This window comes from Castor canadensis, chromosome 3, assembly GCF_047511655.1.
Source record: "Castor canadensis chromosome 3, mCasCan1.hap1v2, whole genome shotgun sequence".
Taxonomy (NCBI): domain Eukaryota; kingdom Metazoa; phylum Chordata; class Mammalia; order Rodentia; family Castoridae; genus Castor; species Castor canadensis.
Window position 1 is genome coordinate 36,863,940 of NC_133388.1, and position 22,231 is coordinate 36,886,170.

Genomic DNA, 22,231 nt, shown 5'->3' on the forward strand with positions numbered 1-22,231 from the left:
GAAATACTTTTTGAGAAAAATTAATTTCAGAGGAACTAGAAAGATGAAAACCTCTCTCCCCAAGGCCAAGAATAAATATATAACAGAGGAAAGCTGGCCTCAAAATACTGATACTGTTTGAAGCCTTCGGTGAGACCCAAGCCTCCAGCCTCTCACCAGCCCTCGGAGAATGTCACTGAAGCTTCTGAAGTCACCGCCCAAGAACAAGCCTGGCTGTTAAGCTGAAAGAAACAATAACAGCAAAGAGAATTTGCTCAGCTAATGGAACATCCCTGTCCCAGACACACATTGTCAGTGATAACTGTGGGGACCACAATGTCTAATAAATTACACATGTGCATAAGGTCCCAGTTAAAAGAGCATGTTCACATCTGTAGCAATCCTGAGACAGAAATCATGAGCCCTACTCAAGCAATAGGATGGGGGGCTCAGAAAAGTCATGTAACTTGCTCAAAGTAACCAGCTAGTAAGTGTCACAGAGTCAGGATTCAAACCCAGATCTGCCTGGTGGCAAATTCAATGCTCTTTTTCTCTACCCTGTGTGATAATGTGTTTTTCCCTACAGCAGCCCTAAAGCAGGTCGGTACAGTCAGCCAGTAGGATCCCTGATTTTATTCTTTCTATTCTCCTGGCCTCCCCATCTATCTATCTATCTATCTATCTGTCTATCTATCTATCTATCTATCTACCTATCTATTGCAATGCTGGGGATAGAACCCAAGGCCTCACACATCCTAGACAAGAGCTCTACCACTGAGCCCCAACCCCTGGCCTTTCCTTTTCACTTGCTTCTTCTTCATCCTGACTCAGCTACCCAGTGCTGCATACCGTCAGTGTAAGAATTTCAGACATTCCAGTGGGCGTAGAAGTCTTCTCTCTGGTCCTGAAAATCACCTATTCTAAAAAGACAGGAAGATCAGCTCTGCCTGAGCAGCTGCACTTGGTATATAGACATGGTTTATGGGTATGGTGCCTACATTTACTTCTGTAATTACTCAAATCCTGACTCCTTTGCAAATTTTAGGCATTAAGTTGTTCCCATTCTAAAAATGGGCTGGCTGAGTGCAAAGCTGGAAGAGGGAGGACTGTGTATTGAGCACTGTGTGGGTAAGGCACTGGGAGATGTTCACATGATCACTTGTTCTGGGCCCTTTCTTTCATATTTGAAAGCACTCACTGGTATTCCAGGCTCCTGAGGATCTGAGTGACTTCCCTGGAGACCCTTGACAGTGACCCCTCCTCAGTCTCTCCATAGGTGCAGTGTCAACAGGTTCTTGTTCAGTGGCTTCTGGAGCCTTCCAAACCCCAGTCCACGCCAGCTGCCCACCCAGCTCTCTGAATGCTGTCAATCCACAGCAACATCTGCTCCAGAGGCTTAAGGCAGCATTTGGAAAGTTTCTCTTCCAAAATCTCTGACCTGGCACCACTCCCAGCCCCAGTCAGCCAAGAGCTGCAGCATTTATGTGCCTTTTCCAGCAGTGGTTTTGAATGGCCTAGGGAGCAGCTTTGATCTGCATGTTGCTGGGGAGAGCTGAGAATGGAGGAAAGAGGAATGAAGAGGAGAAGAAAGGAAGGCCTGCACACACTTGTTCCAGCTCAAACCTTCTACCCAGCACCTGAAGGCTCTGTGTAGCCTGAGGAGTTGACAGATGTGATTTACACACTTCACATTCAACTTCAATACTAGCCCTCAGGCAGAAATAGTTGCCAGTAATAGCAGTATACTGTGGAATTTGGAGTTAAGGAGGGTGTCTAAAAAAACGCAACTTTCTGTCTTTTGGAGTTAGGGAGTATCTATGAATGTACCTTTCTGTCTTTTGGAGTTAGGGACTGTCTATGAATGCACCTTTTCATCTTCTTTATGGGGCATTTAAATATTTTGTGATTGTATTAATAAAGACACTATTTCTACGGTACTGCAACCTGGGCTCATACAGATTATTCTAAATTACTGCTCTATAATACATCTTAGAAAATGACAAGGCTTTTGTGACAAGCAATAGAATGGATGCTCAGAATCAATAAGCAGCTTGGCTGGGACTGCAGCTCAGTGGCAGAGCACTTGCCTACTATGTTCAGGACCCTAGGATCAATCCCCAGCATGGAAAAACAAAACAAAACAAAAACACAAGAAGTAATTTGACAAAGGTCACAGCACTTCTGGTGGAGAAAACCATATAAACAAGCCAATGAACCCTGGACCCCATAAAACAATTTATCAAATTCAAGAACCCAACTTTCCTCAGGTCACTCAGGCAACAGGACTCCAGACCCTTCTCCCCAGTCCCAGCTCCTAAGAATCCTCATATTCATTTCCAATGGGCCTCTGTGGCCCTTCTAGAAACACTGAGCGTTCACTGTCAAACTCTCTAGGATCGCTCAGCCTTCCCCCACCACACTCCTAGAGCCACCATCAGGCTCAGCCCTCCGCTCCTAACCTTCTGGATATCCAGTTATCTCCAAAGTGCCACAGGACCAAGACTCTGAGCGACCCCACCCTGCCATACCCCATCCCAGCCCTTGTAGGACTGGCTCTTTCCCTGGGTTCAGGAGCAGGACTAGGTGAAAGTTCCCCACCTCTGACTGGTTTTCACAAACCCTACAGGAAGCTGGGGGTTGGGGGGGGGGCCTCCTGGGCTGTAATACCCACATCCTAGTGAACTCATCTTTCTCTCCCTGGAACTGGCATCATTGGATGAAAAAAAACAGGCACCAGTGAGACTTCTGAGTGCTTTCTTTTCCATGGCAAGGATGGAAGCTGAGGGATTGCCAGCTCACTCCTTCCTATTGGGAATGTCCTTAATATCTTCAAGAGTCTACCACTTGAGCCACCCCTCCAATCCATTTTGCTCTGGTTATTTTGGAAATGGGGTCTCATGAACTATTTGCCCAGGCTAGCCTTGAATCATGATCCTTCCAATCTCAGCCTCCCAAGGAGCTAGAATTACAGCTGTGAACCACCAGCATCCAGCTTACTAATCTATTTTTATATGGACAAAAGAGCCTACTCTTGGACTGGAGGTGTGTCCAAACAATTTAAAAACCGAGGGCCCTACACCACCCCAGCTCCTGTTCAGTAAGATCCTCTCCAGGAGACCTGAAAGAGTATTCTCTAGCAACTGGCCTGCTCTCCAGGGACAACCACTGTTGTATCAGTCTTTGTACATCTCTGCAAAGACAGCATGGCTTTGAGCTGGTCTAGATTTCAATGTTGGTTTAGCTGGGTAATAGAGGAGTAGGTGCAAAGCAGAGTATGATTCTGCTAAATGAATTGTTAGTATGTATCATGTATCAAATATCATTAAAATTCCTAGTTAAATTATTGTTTGTCCTTGACAAGAAATACTATGAGGCTGTTAAGAAGGAACAAGAAAACTCTACAGAACAATAGAGAATATTTTTAATGTTTGATTAGGTCAAAAGGCTAAGACATGCTTATATCAATTTTTTCATTTTTTTAAAATGGGGATTATACATACATGTACGTACTATTGGTACAGTAATGAAGAGCTCCAGAGGAATACTCAAAAAACTGATTTTGGTGTCCCTGAGTAGGAAACTGGGAGACAGGAACTGGAAAAAAGACTTCCTGCTCACTGTATGCCCTTGGTTCCCTCACACCCTTGGATTTTTGAGACAAAGTCTCCAATGTGGCCAAGGCTAGCCTTAAATGTGCCATCCTCCTGCCTCACCCAGCATACTGTATTGTCCTTTTCACTGTTTCAATGTTTTGCCATTTGTGTGGTTTTCCTATCTAAAAATAAAAATACAAAAAATAAAAATCCAAAGAACACAGTCCTTTAAATTACTTTAACTCAGTAATTCCACTTCTGTGACTCTATATAAATGAATCAGTTGGAAACATAGACCAAATGACTGGCACAAGATGATCACCAGCTATAAATAGTGAAGCATTAGAAATGAACAGTATCTTACATTAGAGGGGTATCTACATAAACTATGGTAAAATTAGATAGGATTATTCAGATGGATGCTTACATAAAATTATCAATATCACTATGAAATGCTTATAATATACTGTTAAAAGAAGGGTGCATGGATATGGGGGTGTATACCCGTAATCCCAGAACTCAGGAGATAGAGAGAGGAGGGTCATGAGTTTGAGGCCAGCCTGGGCTGGCAAGATTTTGTCTCAAATCCTTCCCCCACCCAAAAAAATACAGCATTTGCAAGGTCCTGCGTTTGAACCCAGCACCTAAAAAAAACTTATACATATAAGTTAGGTTTGTGCAGGAACTGTTTTTTGTTTGTTGGGGTTTTTTCCCCCTGTGGCACAGGGGCTTGAACTCAAGGCCTCATGCTTGCTAGGCAGGGACTCTACCACTTGAGCCACTCCACCAGCCCTGATTTTTTTTGTGTTGGGTATTTTTAAGATAGTGTCTGTCAAAATATTTGCCCGGGACTTGCTTCAAACCACAATCTTCCTTCATGGCTGCAGGCACTGTTTTTAATGTTTACAAATACAGTCCAATCACCCCTCCAACAAGTCTCAGTGGTAGACACTAACATGATCCATGAGACTGAGGATGAGAGGCAGGTTCTTCCTCAGGATCAGGCAGTAATGAAATTCAGAGCCAGGACTGAAGCCCAGGCCACGCACCTCAGAACCCACTTCTGACGGCTTCCCCCCACTGCTTCTGTAGACAGTAAATATACACATGTACACCAATAAGATTGTGTGTGCACGCAGGATGACATCACTACATGCATTCATTCATTCATTTATTTTATTTTGGGACAGGATCTCATTATGTAGCCCAAGCTGGCCTTGAAGCCTCCTGTCACTTTGTCTTTTTTTAAAGCCTAGAAAAAGAATTGGAAAAAAATTATGCCTAATGTTATCAATGATCATCTCTAGATAATGGAGTTAAAAGCCATTTTTAAAATTTTTTTTAATACTTTTTTCTACTTTACAAATTGTCTTTACATATTTATCTAAATGGAACAATGAAAAAGAAAGAAGCCCTTGTTCTGCAAGCAGCTCTTGTGCTCCCCACATCTCTACCTGGGATTAATGGTTCCTCTGACTTCCTGCTCACCACTTGCTGGCAGTCCTCTAGGCACAAAGGTCTAACTTGTCTGCTGTGCAGTGCCCAGGGCATGCACAAATCTCCAGGAAGGGGCAAGCCAGCATGGAGAGCAGAGGGGCCATCCCCTCTCCACCCCAGACGCTACCTTGTCAGAGCAAAGTGAAGATCATGGTAATGTTACCAGATCAACTGAAACTCCATCTTCTCTTCACATGCCTAATTTAGGCAAATCTAGTATTCTGTTCTTAGGCTGTTGCTACTCTGAGCTCAAGCATGATTTAACATTGTTTTCAATCAATTTCTTAAAACTCAGTATGGGTTCACTTAGAACCCATTAAAATCAATCCTGCTTCTCAAAGATGACAATCCCACTCTTGTGTAGGACCTTCCCACTCTTGTGTAGGACCTTCCCTAGATCTGTCACACTGAGGCTCCCTTTATCCACAAATGTCAGAGATTATTTTACCCTGACCACTCAGGGTAAAAATAGTATGTCTGTACACATTCTTTAAGTAGAAGACAAGAGCTCCTTGAAGGGGACATATTTCTCTGCTGTCACATTAGGCACTTCCTTGGTGGGAAGGAGACTCAGTCCTGTCACCATTTGAGAAGAAAGCCAGAGAAGCTTGGTTAGAAGTTCTGGAACATGAGGCCCAGGTAGACTTCACGCAGGAAGCTCTCTGTTTGGCACCCAGGGGGTACCCTACAAGTTGATGGGAAAAGAGGGCGAGTAGACACTAGAAGGATGCAAGGGTCTCTTCTTCCCACATACTTGGCTTAGCTAACCTGTCTCGCTCCACACCCATCCACAAACACCACCACCAGCTCTGTGAAGGCAGTAGCCAAATCTGTCTGTTCACCTCTGAGTCCCAGCACCTAGCCCCATGCTGCACTCAAACACATGGAGTAAGGGATGAATGGACAAGTGACTGGAAGAATGGACAGGCAGACAGGGAGGGCACAGGGTAGGGCCCGCAACCTCCTTCTCACTTCACCTGGCAGTTTAGCTGCTCTTGTTGGACACGGAGGCCTGGATACACTGAAGGGCAACATTCCAGTTCCTGTGCCTCGGCAGGAAAAGCTGTGATTCCCAAAGATCCATGTTGGCATTGTTCCAGCTGTGTAATGGGTAACCGCCATTCCTCCCCAAGGATGAAGTAATTTCTCTAAAATCAACATAAAACCCACAGGAAAGGAAACTAGCACATGTTACACACCTACTATATACCAAGCAGTTGAGCATTTTATTTGATTTTTACAAGCACTCTGCAAAGCACATATAATTCCTATTTTTACAGACAACATAAGTGAGACTCAGAGACATTAAGTAACCTGCCACATTCGTAAGAAGGGGAAAAAAGGAAAGGAAGAAAAGGAGGGCAGGAGGGAGAGAGAAGGACATGGGATTCTAACCCATACTGTCTCTAACACCACAAACCTTGGTGAAGGAGGGTATCCTCTTAGGAGCTCACGGCTGCCGTCATGCTTTTCAAAGACCGTGGCAAGATGGGGAGAACCTCCCAAAAAAGGAGGGAAGAAGGAGAAGAGTAGGAATAGAAAATGGGACAAGGTATACCTCCATTTATTCTTCAAACCTTTATTAGGTATATCAGGCCCGTGACTGGGGACAAAACATCATAAAACAGAGTTCTGCCCTTCACGGAGGCCACTACCTCGTGAGTGAATCAGCTAAGAAAACAGAAAATTACAGTTCAGCAAGACTGAAGTTGTGGGGGTTATTAGATCACTTATTCTATTTTATGCTTGAAGTGCTCTATAATAAAACATTAAAACCTATATACTGTAGCTCCACCCAGGCCACCCACAGTGGAGAGGTGCCTAGTCCAAATTGAAAAGCTACCCAAAGAAGGCCTCACTAAGGAGGTGACATCTAGGCTGGGTTCTGACAGAGGAAGAGCCAGTGAGGCCAAACAGCATGGGACTGTACTGCCTGCAAATGTTACCTGCAGAGACACAAAAGCATAAAACAGCACACCTTCTCACAGAATTCTGAGTGCAAGTTACTTTTTATGGCTAGAAGGAGGAAGGCACTTTCTTCCAGCCCCCTCATGAAACTGACCTTTGGGTGCACTCCACATTGCTCTGGGATTCAAGGATTTGGTTTGTTGTTCCAGGCTTGAGAGACAGGAAGAAATACAAGCAGGTGAGTAGAGGAGGAGTGCCACCTGGAGGTGGGAGTTTAGAATGAACATTGAGTTCCCTTCAAAAAATTTGCTCTCTGTGAAGAAAATAATCCTAGCTCCTATTCAGCTCCATCAAAGACCTGAGCATTAGGGGAACTCTCTGACTCCCAGGGGCAAATGGAAAATAGAAAGCAATGTGTCTGAATGGAGCAGAGGACCTGAAATCCCAGCTAGAGATATGATCTATAAGCACAAAAGAAACAAACCAAAAGAAAGGGTGGTTTTGCTCTCCACTTCATCCAAATTTAGTTAACAATAATAATTACCTTCAGTTATTGCAGTAGGTACATAGGTAAACTACACTATGTGCTGAACAAATTTCATCTCATTTAATTCTCAGCAACAGCCTTATAAGACAGATGAACAATTTTATAGTGAACAATGGCAGTGCAGAGTAGCTGAGTAACTCTCCCAGGATCACACAGCCATGGACAAAACTTAAACTCTGGCTTATTGACTCTGAAGCTCATGTTCTTAACCAATTACGTTCAATACCTGGTAGGTATGGCCATTCAACAGGTTGAAAATAGAACTCATCATCTTTACCTATCCCTCCACCCTCGTCCAGTTGCCCAAGCCAGAAACCTAGGAGTTTTGACCTCACATCTAATCCCTCACCAGTTGTGTTGCTTCTCTCTCATATGTATTTTATGTTTGTCTAAGCTCTCAGGTTTTACTATGCCCCTCACTGCCACTGCCTCAGTTCAGGCCATGGCCAGGGCTTAACTGATTAGATGCCCTGCCCCCAGCAGTCCTTGTCTTTCCCAGCACTTGTGTGACGGATTCATAAGTGACTCCCCCATCATAGACTCTCTGACCATAGACTCCACCTCTATAATCCCAGTGGTTGGCACACAGGAAGCACTCAATTAGAATCTAGATGACTGAAGACAGCCAGGACTCATCATTTCCATTTTATCCGTGTTCTGGCTGAACTGCGTCTCCTCAAAATTCTTATGCTGATAAAAATAGAACTACCAGGCGAGCCTGCGACACCAGTCCTAGATCCACCCAAAGGAATGCAAGTCAGCACACGATAGAGACACTTGCACACCCATGTTTATCACAGCACTATTCACAAGCCCAGTTACGGAATCAGCCCACTAAGTGCCAATCAACAGATGAATGGACAGAGAAGATGCGATACATATGCGCAGTGGAGTGTTATTCAGCATAAGGAGAATGAAATGCCATTTGTGGGAAAACGGATGGGATGGTGGTCATCATGTCAAGCAAGACAAGCAAAGCCTAGAAAGACAAATACAATGTTTGTCTCCTATGCGGAATTTAGTTTTTTTAAAAAATGACATGAACAAAAAAAGGGGGACTTATGAGGGGAAAACAGCAGGAGGTGGGAGGGGGAAGAGAGGTGGGGAGAATGTGGCTGAAATACGTTACATGCATGTAGGAAAAGGTCATAAGGAAACCCATGTTTTAAAACTGCAAGAAAGATAAAAAGGGGGCTTACCTATATGCATGTATGGAAATATCAAAATGAAACCCTCATGTTGTATAATTAATATGAGCTAAAAAAAAAAAAAGAAAAAGAAAAAAACTCTTATGCTGAAGCTCTAAACCCCAGTACTTCAGAATATGGCCGAAGGTAGGGCCCTTAAAGAAGGTAGTAAGTTAAAATGAGGCCACTAGGGTGGCCTTTACTCCAACATGACTAGTGTCCTTATAAGAAGAGGAGTTAGGACACAGATGTCACAGACACAGGAACAACCTTGTGAGGACACAGCAAGAAGGTGGCCATCTGCAATCCAAGAAGAGTGGCACCAAAAGTGCTGACGTCATCCTCTCAGACTTCCAGCCTCCACAACTGCGAAAATGAGTTTCTGTTGTCAGCACCCAGTCTGTAGCATGCTGTCCTCACAGTCCTCGCAAATGAATACACTCAAGAAAGGAAACTTGCCTCAGAGAGGAGGAGGGACTTACCATGTACAGCACATTAGGAATGCATGAATCGTGTTCTTCCTTGCGATCCTTCTTTTATGTTGCTTACCAGCTCTTGTAACTGATTTAACTCCTCTACCTTGCAGCTTCTTGAATGTTGGGGCTTGTTACGCTAACAGCAAGGGTAACAAGCAAAAGCCCTATATTAGGCTTCACAGCATTCTCAGACTTCCTAGCCAAGCAGGGTGAGGGTTTTTGTTTGTTTTCCTTTGTCTCTTTTGGTGGGACTGGGGTTTGAACTCAGGGCTTTACACTTGTAAAGCAGGCGCTGTCCTGCTTGAGCCACACCTCCAATCATTTTTCTCTGATAATTTTGAAGATGGGGATCTCAAAAACTATTTGTCTGGGCTGGCCTGGAATCTTTACCTTCCCAATCTCAGCTTCCCAAATAGCTAGGATTACAGGTGTGAACCACCACATCCAGCACTGTGTGGTTTTTAATAGACTTTCAATGCATTTTATGTTGTTGTTGTTGTTGTGTGACTGGTTGACATGTTTGGATGGGTGAAAAGAAGACTGATGGCAAATGTCTGATTCCCAAAAGAAACATGCAAAGAAGTTGCCCATCTCCAGAAGCAGAATGTGACTCATCTCTGAACCTTCAAATATAAACATTGGGATGTGTGGTCTAAGACATTATGCAAGACAATGGTGCATAATGTTTGTAGTTAGGACTGTCCATTTAAAAAAAGAAAAGGAATGTGTGTATGTATGTGTGTGTGTGCGTGGCGTGCTGGCAAGTCGGGGTTAGGGAAGAGGCCTGTGGAGAACAGTGGCTGTAACTTCTGAGTAGCCCCTTTGAAAAGGGAAGGGACCTACAGCACCAAGCAGGCTTGGAAGCCAGAGGCAGATGACCCAGCAACAGAGGCAGAGAAACTGGAGCCTTAGTTCCTAAGCAATGCCCACTCCTGAGCAGACCCACATTTTACAGATAAAATAGCATGGGACAGCACCCAGTGAAGGCCTGGTCATGCTCAGGACCCTTCTGCAGAATCGTGCAAAATGGTGATGGGTGGAATATGGTGCAACTCTTCTAGAAATGAGAAAAATCCCATTGGATTAATTGAGAGGTTCCAAGTATCCTTGCTGACACACTTCCACTGTGTAGCACACGTTGGCTTCTCCTGCCTCACAGGATGAGAGCATAACCCACTGAAGATACTACTGCTGGAGATTAATGGCTCAGAAGATTCTGATAAGGCCAGTTTCATGGTACATACGATAAGCAAAGTAGCACTACCTAGACTCATCCCCTCTCACTGATGCATTCAGCAGGAAGGCTACTTGTTCTGGTCCCTAAACAGTCATGAGCAGAAGCAGACAAGGACCAATCCACCTGTACTAATACACCAAGATGTAACAGTGGTGGTCTTTGGGTGATTATTTTTCTACAGGTTATTTTTTTCCCTTCCTTTTGTTCTGTATTTTCTAATTTCCTACCTTCATGAACATATGTCACTTAAAGCATAAAATGAAACACTTACTTTTTGACAAGTAATACCTTTACCTACTGGCTTGCATCCTAAATTTCTTCTTTAAGCTTTAATATCAAGAATTGGAAACAGTGCTGGGCTTGACAGTGCCAACCTATAATCTGAGCACTTGGGAAACTGAAGCAAGAGGATTGCAAGTTCCAGATCAGCCTGGGCTATAATAGCATGACTCTGTCTCCAAAAAAAATTTAAAAAAATAGAATTGGGAATGGTGATACTTTAAGTACATTGGTCTGGATCCAACTAGACATCAGAAACCACACAGTAATTTAAACAGAGAAGATTAATTTAAAGAGGAATTAAGCTATGAAAGAAGAGTAAATATACACAAAGAGAGTTCTAAAGACTCAGGAAGGCTGAAGGAGAGTGCTCAAGGAAGGACAACTGGAAAGGGATCTCCTTTCTGAAGATCAGGGTTCAGGCCTCTTTGGAGAAGATAAGGCTGCAGCCCATGGGGTGGCAGAGAAGTCTGTCCAGGGAAGAGTTGCTCCACAGTTGTTGAGCAAGCAGGAAACCATCTTCAAAGCTGCAGGTGAACTGAGGCTGGCGAGAAGGAGCCAGAGCACCACTACAGGCACAAGACCTAGTGCATGTCGTGTCTACCTCAGGAAGGCAAGTGAAAGGGGTCATCAGACCTGGGCCAGGACTACAAGGTCACCGATGGACTGCCCTAGGTTTTCAGCTAGAGCACAGTGGCACGGGCAGTTCCCACACATCTGTACCACTAACTATTCAGCAGCAACAAGAAAAGGCCAAGAGCATGGCAGGAAAAACTAGCAAAAGAAGCCCCCTTCTGCCTGAAACATCCCTCCAGCTCCCTCTACTGGCAAGCCTTCATATGGGGCTCACTGTCAAGTGGGAAATAACTTGGTTTACCTGCCCAGAACAGGTACTATAGGGTGGATTTAGAGCTGTGAAGCAATAAGTTGATTGTTGGCACAAACTATTATTGATCATTAGATCAGGGCTTGGGAAACTTTCTATAAAGAGCAGGATACTAAGTAGTTCAAGCTTTGTGAGTCATATACAGTCTCTGTGAAAACTATTCAAGCCAGCCATTGTTAAGCAAAAGCAGTATAGACTATGTAAACAAATAAACACGACTATGTTCCAGTAAAACTTCATTTGCCAAAACCGACAGTGGATTTGGCCCATAAATCATACTTTACCATAGTTTACTAATATAGAACTTCAGAGTCGGGGTGGGGGGTGGTGAACTGCTCTGCAAGTAGGATTATGTTCTGAGGAAGGGAACTGAGCCCAGCTGCACAGAACTGAGGCAGGTGGTAGGGCTGAGCAAAAGGAATTTAAATAAAGATGCTAAGTTTCCACTGTATGGTAGCTTTTTGGTTTAAATTAATGTGCTACTGTATTTAAGAGTCTAAACATGTATTCAATAAATTATTATTGTTGCTAAGAATTGAGTGGAAGGCAAAATAACAGTCTGTATTGTTCCTTCTTCTTAAAGACTGGAAGTTGAGACTGAGAAGTTAAAAAGAACTTGCCTCAAATCACAGCCTGGTAGAACCACAAATGAATTCTTATTCTGTCCGACTCTTAGTCCACATACCTGACCATCCAATCCATTCTGCAGTCAGGAGAGGCAGGTGGGGGGTTCCCAAACTGGCCTGCTTTCTTTATTGGATATTGGATATCACAATGAAATTAGTTTGAACGCCCTTGATTTTTGGCAGGCTAAGACTCCCAACCTGAAGGAAATCAGCATTTTACCAGTATGAAATCCATCTTCTGAAATGTTCAGGGCACTCAAAGGCAAGAGGTGAGAGATTCCTAGCTGTTCCATGCCTGGCCCCCCAAGGGAGTGCCAAGTCAGTTCTGTTGAAGTGGCTATGTCCGGTTCTATTTCAGGGCCTTCCACAACTTTCCTTGATGTAGACTCATTCCTTAATCAAGGGTAGAACTTTCGTTAGGCTCCCCTTAAGAACTTACAAACACTATAGATGCTTCCCCATTGGTTCTGACCACATCTATAAGATAAGGTTCATCAAAATAAATGGTAAGGACTGGGGTATAGCTCAGTGATAAAGCATTTGCTTAGCAAGTGCAAGACCCGGGGTTTGATCACCAACACCACAAAAAAAGGTAACTATTTTCACTGCTTATTAGACAATGTTAGTTTAGGTCTTTCCCGTTCTTTTTTTTAGGTCTTTCTAGTTCTGACAATGACCCTGCAAGGCAGGTGTGATTGTCCCTACTTAACAAATGTGAAACCTGAAGGACACAGATAACATTTTTTGTTAGCTCTTTCACAGACATGATTAACTGTTGAGGGAGGCAAATTAACAAGATTCTCCATAAAGAGGGGAAAACCTAGACTTGGAGGGATTGACTTGCCCACCCCACTCATCTCCACCTAAATCCACATCTCTCCAGATGCTCATCTTGGTGTGGAAAGACAACACAGGATAATCACTTCAGGATCAGACAGAATCAGGTCCAAATCCCAGCCCTGCCTCTTACTAGCTGTGTGACCAATTGCTCCTTTTCTCTCTGGAGAGCAGTTTACATGTCATCCTACATGTCCTGTAAAGCCTTTTGTTCTAACCTAGTTTGTTTGTACAGCAAACATCTTTGGATAACAGAGATGGTAGCTCCCTCCAAGTCAGAAGGAGGGTTTGTCTGCTGTGCAGGATAATTAAGATGGTGCCACCCCTGAGGCAAAAATTGAGCAGTCTTACCATCATCCACCTTTAAAACATTAGGTTTTACTGAGCTCAAGGTTACTCAGCTGTGACACAAACCAACTGTAAGTGCAGTTATCTACCTGGGTCCACCTCTCCACAGCCCATGAGATTTCTGAGCAAAGAGAGCAAGCAAGAACATAAACCTCAGCCAGATGCTGGAGGCTCACACCTGTAATCCTAGCTACTCAAGAGGCAGAGATCAAGAGGATCACGTTTCAAAGCTAGCTTGGGCAAATAGTTTTCAAGACCCTATCTTGAAAATATGCAAAACCAAGACGTTCTGGCATAGTGGCTCAAGTGATAGAGCACCTGCCTAGCCAAGTGTGAGGTCTTGAGTTCAAACCCCAATACTGCCAAAAGGAAAAAAAAAAAAAAAAAAGAACATAGACTTCCTGTTGCCTGCTGTGCCATGAGTAACAAAATTCTTTGTTTCTGACCCAAGAGTCTCATGTCTTCTAACAGCATCTGTGAAACTTGCAGACTAATTCATTAGCATGTAAGTAGGGTAAAATTCCAAATCCTTTGTGGTTCTTAACACTATCACCCAACTGCCAAAAGGATCAGTAACTCTCACTTTCTCACCTGCCATTAACCTCAGCATCCTGCACTTTGCCATCTGCTCTCACTACAATACTAAGCTGTTTTGCCAGTGATACCAAAGAACAAATACTGTTAGATTCAATGGGTATTTGACTCCAGGAACATCCTTCTGGACCTCTGCAGCCCTTAGCACTAGGAGCACATTCTCCTGAAGCATCCTGCTTACACATGATCACGATTTCCTCCCTCTCCTTATTTAATGAACTCCTCCAAGGGCTCCTTTCCTGTTAGCAGCCACATCAATGTCCTGCAGTCTCTGATCACTTGGCTTTCCTCCCTGGGAGATCTCACTCACACTGTTGGTTTTAGGAACCTTATATATGGTAATGATGCCCTAAATAGTAGCTCCAAGTCCAGAACTCTGACACACTTATCTAACTACCTGTTGAACAGTCCCACCTGACACTCAAGTGGTGCAAAAAGGAACCCTGGCATCCCACACCCGCTAATCCTCCCTCTTGCATCTATTCTGTTTGTGGTACACATAGCCATCTGTCTCATCGTTCCAGAGTCATCATTAACCTTTCTTCTCACCTGCCAGAGCCAAAATATGGACAGCAAATATTCGGTAGAAATATGGCACCTGATCCAATTGATGGTTTTATTTTTTGTTTAAGTGCTGCTTCTTCCTCTCCTCCTACTATTGCTCCCTCTCTGGTCCCAACACCCTTGCCTTGGGTAACTGCAGTATCTAGCTAACCCTGCTTCCTGCCTCCTCCTGGCCCCCACTCTTATGTTGCTAGAGTTTTGTTTCTAAAATATAAATCAAATCATTCCCTTGCTTAAACTCTTCATTTTCTCCTCACAGCCTAGCTGACAGAAAAAAAAAAAAAAGCTCTTTAACAACATAGTTGGCATGCTCTTGAGTACAATGACCCATCCACCCCGAAGTTCCCCTCCTTTTAGGATTCCTCTGACCCATCTCCTATGGCCACTACCACTGGAAATGGAAGACAGGTGGGGAGGAGGCATCTCAAAACAACACTCCTTCCCTGGCACTAACTGATTTTAGTTTTATTATCTGGAACTAGTAAGTCATAAAATGTTCCATTAACTAGTCACCTATATTCCGCCTGCTCCAAACCTGCCTGAGCATTTTTAGTTTTTCTTTAAAAAAAAAAAAAAAAAACACAATTTGGATCAGGTGCCATATTTCTATCCAATTATTTGCTATCAAGTGCGGTTTTTTTCCCTCAGGGTCCCCTAAGGTTCCTTGGTGATCCATCTATATACATATATATATATATATATATATATATATTACATAGACATCAGTATTATATATACATAGATATTATAATACTGTTATTTTTAATTTCTTCCTCATCCTCTAAGGAACAAACCAACATCCTTAAGCATCCACCAGGAGGCGCCAGGGACGGCGAAAGACCTGCGGTACCTTCACGATGGAGGTGGAGATGGATGGAGCGGCGATGGAACCAGGCTTCCTTTTTTAAGAATCAGTGTGAGCGAACGGAACAGAGCCGCGTTATTTTAGGGAGACTTTGTCGCACTCCCCCTCCCTCGTGTAGGTAGTGTCTGGGTTGTGTGTGCCGTGCTTGCGGACCCCATGGAGAGACGCTGGCGGCAGCAGCTGGGGCTCCTTTCGCGGCTGCAGCCAGCAGTAACCCGACCCCGCCGGTGCAGGGACTGAAGAAGCGCCGGGGAGAGCGGCCAGCGGCGAACAAAAGCCCTCGGCACCGGGCCGGAGCTCCGGACCTGGGGTAAGTGAATCCGCCCAGGGACCCAGCAGCTGCGAGTACTGGGGCGGTTCGGGTCGCTGCACTCTGGGAGCCCACCCCGCCGAGATGCGATGGGGCACCTGGGGGCGGGTATCCGAGCCCAGCTAGGTGAAGGTACCATTAGCACATTTAGACTTGGAGGAGATCGGGTGCATCTAGGAAGATCTGGGTGCCTTCTGCATCCCCCGCAAACACCCGGTGAGTGGTGGGGGTTGAGGAGGCGGGCAGAGCTCCTAGCAAGCCCTGCTGGAGAGGCAGAAGCAAGAATCTATCACCTCTCTTGGAAGGGCCTTTGGGGACTTCTCTCAGCCCTTCCATCACCCGGGGGCCCTCCATCCCGGTTCCTTTTGGCAGTGGGAAATCAACCATAAACTTCTTCCTAAGCAAATGGGATCCTCGCAGCAATGCACTTTGGGATGAACAGGCCTCTTCCTTTTTTTTTTGTTCCTGCAAAGCTGCATCCCCAGCAGCCCGCCTAAGCTACAAACAAATACGCTAATCCTCCCGGGAATCCTTCAGCGCCTCCCTCGCTGGCTGCTGCCTGCATCTCGACCTTTTTCATTGTAGCTTGCAGCGGGAAGGGGATGCATCTAGCGGCCACACGCCAGGGGAGCCTTACCACAGGCTCCGCATTACAGGGCTAAGGGAGATTGAAGCTGCTCTCTGTGCCCCAGCTTCCCTTCCACCCCTCACCCGTTGACCAGCCTGGGTTTCAGGGCGTCGGTTTTCTGATTTACGTTCCACCAGGCCTCTGAGCCTAATCCGAAAGCGGATTAAGTTGGGAAGGGTGAATATGGATGTAGAGGGGGGAACCGCTCTCAGATGTATTCCTCTATGTCCCTCCTTGTCATCCGCAGAGACTCCAACAAAGGACAAGGCTCAGCTATGGTTGACCCAGTGCCCGAAGAAGAGAAAGAGGGAACCGAACCCGGTGGCTCAGAAGGGGATGGGGACACAGCTTCTGTGCCTCCTGATACCCAGGGCGCCCAGCAGCCCGCCGCCTCCTCAGCCTCGACCTCTGCGGCGGTGCCGGGCAAGGCAGAAGTCCCGTGCGCAGCAGACGGCGGGCGGAGGGAACAGTCTCCGCTGCTGCACCTCGACCTCTTCAACTTCGACTGTCCAGAGGCAGAGGGCAGTCGCTACGTGCTCACCAGCCCCCGCTCGCTAGAGGCCTGTGCCCGCTGTGCGGTCAAACCAGTGGAGCTGCTGCCGCGGGCCCTGGCCGACCTGGTGCGTGAGGCCCCAGGCCGCTCCATGCGGGTGGCCACTGGCCTGTACGAGGCGTACGAGGCCGAGCGGCGCGCCAAACTGCAGCAGTGCCGGGCCGAGCGCGAGCGGATCGTTCGCGAGGAGAAGCGGCGCCTCTTCACGCCGTTGGGCCCCGCGGCCTCCACAGCCTCAACCTCCGCCTCAGCCCCGAGCGCTGGCAGCAGCAGTAGCTGCAGCAGCGCTAGCCTCCCGGCCTCGCCTGCACCGCGTGCCACCCGAAAGACTTCTCCCAGTCCCTCCGCCCGGACCCAACCTCCGCCCGCGGGTTCTCGGACAGGTAGGAAGAGCCACTCGCTGGACTCGCTGTCCCGCCGGCGCGACGGGGCCCTCAGCTCCGAGTCTGGCGCATCGTCGTCGTCCTACAGCGGGGAGAGCCTGCGGGAGCTTCGCTGGCCTCCGCGGGCCTCGGCCAGAAACAGCTGCCCAGCAGGGTCCGCGTCCTCTGCACCCAACCCTCTGGGCCGCCCTTCCGCCCTTGCCCTGGTTCCACTCACAGGCCGCAGCTTCAGCCTCGGCGACCTGAGCCACTCGCCACAGACCGCTCAGCATGTGGAGCGCATCGTGCGCCAAGTCCGCGCCGAGCGTGGCCTACGCGAGGTGCCGGAGCGCGACCGGAAGATCGCTGCGCTCATGCTGGCGCGGCACCAGGAGGAGCGCCTGTTGCTGGAGCAGCGCGCCGCGGCCCACGGCCAGTGGGAGCAGCAGCGCGTGCGCGCCGAGCAGCGGCGGGAGCGCGAGGAGCGCGAGAAGCATCGCGCCCTGGAGCAGGGCCGCCGGGCCTGGGCCGCACAGGTGGAGGAGCGGCGCGGCCGCCGGGGCCTCGAGGAGCGCGAGGCTGCACGGCGGCGGCAGCAGCAGTGCGAACGCAGCGAGGAGCGGCGGCGGGAGCTGGCGGAGCGTCAGGGCCTGCTGCGGCGGGAGCGGGCGGAGCGCACGGCCCGGGAGGACCGGCTGCGCAAGCTGCAGCAGGAGCAGAACCTGAAGCAGCGGGAAGAGGGCCTGCAGGAAGGACGTGAGCGAGCCGAGCAGGTCCGCAGGGAGCGCGCGCAGCGCGCGGCCCGCGCCAAGCAGCAACAGGAGGGCCTGCTGCAGAGGGAGAAACGCGAGCTGAGCCGGGCCGAGCGGACGCGCCACGAGGCGCTCCTGCGGGGCCGGGCCCGGCAGCAGCACGAGGAGCGGGAGGGCCTGCGAAGCTCCCTGGAGGCCAGCTTGGGCCGCGCGCAGGAGAACTACGAGCAGTTGGTGGAGCAGCGCACTCGGGAGCTGCGGGAGCGGGCCCGGCGGGAGGAGCTGCAGGGTCGGCGAGCCAAGGAGGCGGCCGAGCGTAAAGAGCGGGAACATCAGGCGCACCTGGAGGCGCTGGCCCGGGCCGGGGAGCGACGGCTGCAGCACGCGGCGCAGGTGGCCGAAGAGGCAGTGCAGCAGAAGGCCCGGCGCGTGGTCCAGACCCGGCTGGAGAAGGAGCGGGCCCAGCGCGCCAACAAGGAAAAGGTGGAGAGGGATGAAGACTGCCGTCGGCGGGAGCTGCTCCAGGCCATTGGGCGCAAACTGGAGCGCAGCGAGCAGCTGTCGCGGGAACGGCGCAGCGCACTGGAGAGCGCTCGCTCCACTGCCCGGGCGTCCTTCCACGTGCGGGAGAAGGTACGAGAGGAGACCAACACGCGCTCCTTCGATCGCATGGTGCGGGAGGCCCAGCTCCACGCCAACCTAGACCGCAAATGATTGCCGCGCTGCGCCCACTGGACTGGCACGCACAGCTCGGTGGGGCATCCTTGGGCTACTTTGACCAAACCGTGGGAGTCTCCAGTCCAGGCGCAGCACCATTCACTCTCCAGACTTCTGACCAATGAGGCAGTGAGAGGACAGACTTGAGGGACTTTTCAATCTGCCTCCTTTGTTTTTAAAAATGTACTTCCGTTTGGAGATGACATGGCACAAACTGCCTACATCCACTTTTGCCAAACCCCCCTACGTGTCTTTCGGATAGGAGAGTAGTTGGGAAGAAAGGGGCCCGCTAAGGCGAGAACACAGAAAGTGAACATCGCCTCCCCTTCTGCAGCAGTCGCCCCAGGTATCTCTCTGATTTTGTTGTCTGAGACTTTGAGTTGCCTGCAGCTGAGGGAGCAACTTCCTAGCTCACCTCCGTCTTTCAAAATACAAGTTGCACAAAACTTGAGGCCTCCCAGAAAAGCACAGCTCTTGAAGATGTCAGGCCATCCACAAGTGACCCAAAAAGCTATTGTTTTTGTATGCTTGACTATTAATCGGGCACCTGAGCAAATTCTATTAGCCACATAGTTCTCTAGTTCAGTCCCCTAGGTTTTCTAGGTAGACAATCATCAACGAATAATGATCACTTTTTCTTTTTTTTCCTGTCTCATTACCCCAAGTGACACAGGAAATGGGTTGGTTTGGTGATGCTGTTTAGCTTTAATGGAAGCCTCAGCCCCCAGAGTTGGTGGTTTCTTTAGGCAGCAGTTCTATCCCATGATGCTTCCTGGCAGAGTGATTTATTTTGGAGTGTCTGATGTCCACCTCCAAGTGTGGACTCACTTCTGCAGACAGTGGCCATGCCTTAAGAAGCAGAGCTACCTGTGTGCCTGCCAGGCTGTTCTTGCCTAAAGCTCCAGCCCTGAATGCAGTGTCAAGGGTTGGCCCCAGAGAGTTTGGAGTATAGAATAGAATTTCCTCTGTGAAGGAATCAGCTTGATGGTTTGGAAACAAGGGGTCCTTGGCTGCTTGCCTTTGGTCATGAAGGGCTGGAATTGCCTTTCTTGAGAGTTGTGCTTGCTATTGTTGGTAAAGTATCTCCCCTCCTCTCCCCCTGCCCCCGGAAAAAGAGGATTTTCTTAAATTCCTGGTACCCTCTCATCTATAACAAAGTATTTGATCAGTCTCTTGGTGCCTCACCTTTCCCATCTGCCAGATGGGGCCATCAGAACTCCTTTTCTGGTACCTCAACTCTCCTGGATCCAAAGCACCACTTCAGTATTATTTGTTGGTCTTCTTTGTGCCTTTCTTGACCTGGAGTTGGAAGGCAGGAGGACTGCTGTTAGTTTATTTCTGGGAATAGGATTTCTGCCATTGGACAGGGCAGTGCATCAGACAGATGGTCGCTTAGCCTCTGGGGGAAAGTACTCGCAATACCAGGCCACTCCCTGGCCTAAAAGGTTCAGCTGTCATCAGGCAATTTTAACCCTTCGAGTGCTTCCCTTCCTGAAACTGAAATTGACCCCAGCTATATTCACCCATTGACTCTGCTTTCATCGGGGAAGGTGAGAAGCAAAACATCACTTTTTACATTAAATCAAGGTCAAGAAATTAAGTTACCAAAAAAAAAAAAAAGAAAGAAAAAGGAAACAGGGTAGAGAACTACTACATTAATATATTTAATGTATGTTCTGCTGGGCAGATTTGTCCCTAAAATGGCGGGTTATTATATATGTACACTCAAGTACACACATACACACAAACACACCTCATCAACTCCCACTCCATCACATACTAGCAAATATAAGAGGAGTAATGTGTGGAAGGAAGCAGTGGTTAAGTATACAGTTGAGATAATGTGAAACAGGAAAGGAGCTGTATAGCCAGGCTTATTCCTCGAATGAATGAATTGGTCCCTTAAATTTTCTTCTGGATGTCAGTAGGCTGTAATAATTGGTATTGTCTGTGAGTCAGGAGCATTTAACTGAAAAGTGAGTTCGTTCTTTTACCTTGTGGTTCCTGAGTTGCTTTTGAAACCTTCAAAAACCCTCACAACCTCTTACTTCCAAGTAAGTGCATTCGTTCTAGGAGACAATCTGCTGTTTTGGATAAGGCATTGGGAGGTACATAGGTGATCTTACCTGACCTTTTGCCAGGTTTGTTTGACATTGGTAGATCACCTTTCTATGCCTTAGTTACCCCACATGTGGAATGGGGATCATGATTCCTGACCTCCCTTGCACATTAACACTGTGAATCAGAATCTAAGAGACACCCCCGGTTCTATCACTCTGGAATCACAGGTGTACTCACTATAATCAGGAAGGGTCATGTGACCATACTGTGTGTATGTGTAATGTAGCATCATGAGCTCGTCTAGAATAGTCTTAAAAAGCACAGTGCAGAGCATAGTGTCACCTGTGATGCAAAGGCCCCTGGCCCGAATGTCACCAAATTAGAAGTTTGCACTCAGAGTCACTGTGTAAAGGCAAAAGCTTGGGTTCTTAAAAAAAAATCTATATAGGCAAGCTGAGCATGGTAACTCATACCCATAATCCCAGCTACTTGGGGCCATGGGGGAGGGAGGATGGGAATCAGGAGGATCATGATTTGAGGCCAGCCCAGGCAAAGAGTTAATGAGACCTCCTCTCAACCAATAAAGCTGGGTGTGGTAGTGCATGCCTGTCATTCCAGCTAAGCTGGGAGGCTGGAGATAAGAGGATCATGGGCCAGGCAGGTCACAGCAAAAACTCCAGACCCTATCTAAAAAATAACCTAAAGCAAAAAAAGGGCTGGTGATGTAACTCAAGTGGCAGAGTTCCTGTCTAGGAAGCTTGAAACCCCAGTTCAAACCCCCTACTGAAAAACAAAAAATCGATATGGCCAAGTATAGTTAATGGGAAACCAGAAGAATGGGTCCTCCAAATTCCAGACCACCCACTAGAATACAGACACACCTGCTATTCTATTCTTTGCTGGGCCGTGTGTGTGTGTGTGTGTGTGTGTGTGTGTGTGTGTGTCTGTGTGTGTGTGTGTCTGTGTATAAGCAGGGTCTCTCTATGTAGCCCAGGCTGACCTCGAATTCACTGTCCTACCTCAGCCTCATAAATGCTGGGATTGCAGGTGTGAACCACCACATCTGGCTATATTGTTTGCTTGAAATGATGCCAGAGAGAAGATGCAGTTTCTTATTCTGAAGCACATCTAGAGAACATTGGAGGGAGACAGGGAGATGTGGAGAATTGCTCCTGGTATATATTCTGCTGGGCAGAATTATCCCTGAACAACATTCTAACAAATGCCCAGAGTTGACCTTAGAACACACTGCTAGAAGTTTTCTTACCAGGGATTGCAGCCTTGAGGTGGCTACATTTACGCTTTTGGAATATCCCCTTGTTCAGAAAAGAGAATGTGAGGTAGGCTGAGGAGGAACAGGAAGGGCTGAAAGAAGCTTTAATTTGGTTGGTTACCAAGGAAACAAGCAGGATGAATACATTTTAG

At 47.4% G+C, this 22,231-nt stretch overlaps 1 protein-coding gene across 1 annotated transcript; it reads left to right on the forward strand.

Annotated features, from left to right (window-relative positions):
• Nucleotides 1-15,350: 15,350 nt before the first annotated feature.
• Ccdc177 (coiled-coil domain containing 177) lies at nucleotides 15,351-22,135 on the forward strand. The gene is made up of 2 exons (XM_074067697.1): nucleotides 15,351-15,733; nucleotides 16,609-22,135. The coding sequence occupies exon 2, from the start codon at nucleotides 16,637-16,639 to the stop codon at nucleotides 18,740-18,742; it is 2,106 nt and encodes a 701-aa protein (XP_073923798.1). The 5' UTR covers nucleotides 15,351-15,733; nucleotides 16,609-16,636; the 3' UTR covers nucleotides 18,743-22,135.
• Nucleotides 22,136-22,231: the final 96 nt, after the last annotated feature.

What these genes read in the sequence shown, in the direction of transcription:
- Ccdc177 (XM_074067697.1), top strand. Translation starts at nt 16,637, where the DNA reads ATGGTTGACCCAGTGCCCGAAGAAGAGAAAGAGGGAACCGAACCCGGT.